The 3,587-nt window shown below is 29.5% G+C and overlaps 1 protein-coding gene across 1 annotated transcript; it reads left to right on the top strand.

The window, feature by feature from the left end:
- The first annotated feature begins 1,522 nt into the window (after positions 1-1,522).
- LOC136080288 (piggyBac transposable element-derived protein 3-like) lies at positions 1,523-3,346 on the top strand. The gene has a single exon (XM_065796905.1). The coding sequence runs from the start codon at positions 1,523-1,525 to the stop codon at positions 3,344-3,346; it is 1,824 nt and encodes a 607-aa protein (XP_065652977.1).
- The last annotated feature ends 241 nt before the right edge of the window (positions 3,347-3,587 follow it).

The raw sequence follows: 3,587 nt of genomic DNA, 5'->3' as shown, positions 1-3,587 counted from the left end.
GGAAAGAGATTTATTGACGGAGGTAAACCATCATTTATAAGAATTTTTTCAGAATGTAATAGTAATTTGAATTCATTATCTGGTACATTTGTAAATGGAAAGACACACTTTGTACAACTTACACAATGCCGCAGTGAGCGATTTAATTGTAGTAAATTGTACTCAGTATCAAGCCTGCTGCATTTTCAATGAGTCCAGAACAAAAAAATGTCACATTCAATTGAGCGGCAACTTAAACTTATTTTTTTTTACACAGATGACAGTTTAAAGTTATAGTTTAAACTAGTGAAAATGAACTTTTGTAATAATTGAAAGGATCTAGAGATAATGATTTATGAGTAAATAGCTACGTAAATAATAGTAGTAAAAAGCTAATAATATCAATAACTAAGGTATAAAAAGTATTAACAATAACAATGATGAATGATAATGAAAATAATAACAATAATAATAACAATAATAATACTAATAATAATAACAACAATAATAGCCACGATATTAATAATTAAATTTATTAAAAGTCTTTATAAAAAATAATAATTAAATAGTACAAAATTTTTGGTAAATATCATTAAAATAATAAAAACAATCAATATTGGTTATGTTAGAGCTATAATAATATAGATAATAGAAGATTTAGCATATAAAACAATAACTCCTATAATAATAGTACTAGTAACAACTCAAATAAAAATAGTGGAATTAAAATAAAAAATGATATAATTTAACAATTTAATAACTAAATGATAAAAACGAAATTAACAGCAAGGAAATAAACTGTCCATGTAAAAAGTATGACTTTTGTGTAATATGTAAAACATGTAATAAAAATGAATACAAGAATGTACAAAAAAAAAATCAATTTTGAATATTAAATATTTATAGTGTAATTCAGTAATCAGTTCGCATAAACTCTTCCATTATATTAGCTAAGCATTTGATGCATTAATAATTCAAGAATAATTGACCATAAGTGAATATTGAGTTATAAAAAAAGTAAACATAAGCAATTGAACAAGATTTAGGTCAATTGGTGAATAAGAAATTCAAGAAAAACAATAAACTAAAAAATGGATACTTTATACATAAGTGATAAATACTTTGCAATAATAGTTTAACTTTATTGACTATTTGAAGTGTAAATGATACTAGCGAAATTAATAGATTATATAATAGTTTACTTTCTTGTTGTATGCAGCAACCGTCACATTATGTCTTTGACTAACAGGATGGTAATTTTTGCTGCAAAAATCATTAATAAACAGTTCAACTTCACTGCAACTCTCAAACAGTTTTCCAATAACAAGATCAGCCATTAATTTAGTTTGCTTTTACACACGTGCACTCGCGTCAGGAGAAATACAACATTTAAAATGTAAACAGAATATAAGCGCATGCGTTAATTTTCAGCCGCAGAAGCAATTTTTCAACGTTTAGAGCGGCTGAATTTCCAGCCGCAGAAGATTTATCCATATATATATATATATATATATATATATGCACATATATTGTTCTTCTTTAGATGAATAAAAATAAAAAATTAAATATTGAAGATGCTCTCGCATTTATTCTTGATGGTGAAAGTGATTTTGAGGATCTTAGTGAGTCAGACTCTGAATTTGAATCTGATGTTTCAACTGCAGTTGTAAGCAATACTAAAGTTGTGCATGATGACAACAATGACAACATTATTTTTCCAATATCGGAGTCTCTTACGCAGGAAAGTAGTACACGTGATGATATGCTCTATTCCAACTCTTCAGCCCCACTCCCAAAAAAATCCAAAATAGTCAACAACAAAAAACAAAAAAAAGCAAGTTTACCACTTTGGAAAAAGGTTACACTAGATAATGATTTGATTGGTGATATTGCTTTTCAAGAGGTACCTATTGAACCTATTCCGGACGAAACTACTACTCCATACGAATATTTTAAAATGTTTGTTGATGACAATCTTATAGACATTATTGCTGAACAATCTAGTTTATATAGTTGCCAGTCATCAGGTACAAGTATTTCTGTCACATCGAATGAAATAGAGTCTTTTATTGGTGTTTTTTTTCGTATGGGTCTTGTAAAACTACCATCTGTGAGATCTTATTGGGAAACCTTTATGAATTATGATGGAGTAAGTTCAATATTATCAAGGAATAGATTTCTTTCTATCCTCCGCTATTTACACTTTGTTGACAATCTAAACGTAACAGATGAAGTAAAGAAAAATGATCGGGCTTGGAAATTAAGACCTTGGTTGGAAAAACTGCGAGAAAATTTCTTAAAAGTTTCTCCTGAGGAAAATCAATCAGTTGATGAGATAATGGTTCCCTTCAAAGGAAGGTCATTTTTGAAGCAATACCTTCCAAAAAAACCCAATAAATGGGGGTTCAAACTTTGGGCTAGATGTGGTGTCAGTGGGTATTTGTATGACTTTGATTTATATCAAGGAAAAGAAATAAAAAAGAAAGATGAAGTTTCTCCTCATGGTGTCGGGGCATCTGTTGTAATTAAAATGACCTCAACTTTGCCAGAAAATCATAATTTTAAAATATTTGCTGACAATTACTTTTCTTCATTGCCTTTGCTAGATGAGCTAAAAAAGCGTAGAATATGGTATGTTGGAACAGCTCGCCTTAAGCGCCTTAACAAATGCCCATTCACTTCTGAAAAAGAATTAAAAAATCAAGGGCGTGGATCGTTTGACTATCGTACTGACATCAAATCTAATAACATAGCTGTCTCTTGGATAGATAACAAGGTAGTTACTTTAATTTCGTCTTTTGCTAGTATTGAACCAATCAACTCAGTAAGGCGTTATGATAGAAAAACCTGCAAACATATTATGGTAAAACAACCATATATAGTCCAGTTTTATAATAAAAATATGGGTGGAGTTGACAAACTGGATATGATGTGCTCATTCTACAAACCAAATTTAAAATGCCATAGATGGTATATATATGTATGGGCACATACCCTTCTTATTGCATTATCAAATGCCTGGTTTTTGTATCGTCGGGACTTAAAAATTATTTGCCCCAGTAAGAAATTCATGCCTCTAAAAAATTTTCAAGCTGCAGTAGCTTCTAGCTTGGTAACTGTTGTAAAAAGAAAAGCTGGAAGAGCATCTCTTGATGCAATACCTATACCAACCAAAAGAGCTGCTGCTGTTCAGAGTAATCCTACAAAAGATATCCGTCTGGATGGATTTGACCACTTACCAACTTATAGTGACAAACGGCAGCGGTGTAAGAAATGCAAAACTGGTTTTTCTTATATTCGTTGCAAAAAGTGCAATGTTTGGTTATGCTTAAATAAGGACAGAAATTGTTATCATGACTACCATTAATGGCATTTAAAATTTGTTTATATTTATAGTATAAATGGTTGTTAACTGTCTTATAAGATATATTGTGTTTTATTTAATAAGAACAGAATTTGTAAAATGAAATCAATAGCAAAGTTTCAATTTTCAAATTTCTTTATTTCTTTATATACTTAAATACAAAATCTTTTTTTTAAGAAAACTTTTGTTATTTTTTTCCTCGTATTCCCATTGTAGCAGATATGCTACAATGACATAATTGGGT

The sequence above is a fragment of the Hydra vulgaris genome, chromosome 05, assembly GCF_038396675.1.
Source record: "Hydra vulgaris chromosome 05, alternate assembly HydraT2T_AEP".
Classification (NCBI taxonomy): domain Eukaryota; kingdom Metazoa; phylum Cnidaria; class Hydrozoa; order Anthoathecata; family Hydridae; genus Hydra; species Hydra vulgaris.
This window is presented reverse-complemented; position numbering and strand designations above follow the sequence as displayed.

What these genes read in the sequence shown, in the direction of transcription:
- LOC136080288 (XM_065796905.1), top strand. Translation starts at nt 1,523, where the DNA reads ATGAATAAAAATAAAAAATTAAATATTGAAGATGCTCTCGCATTTATT.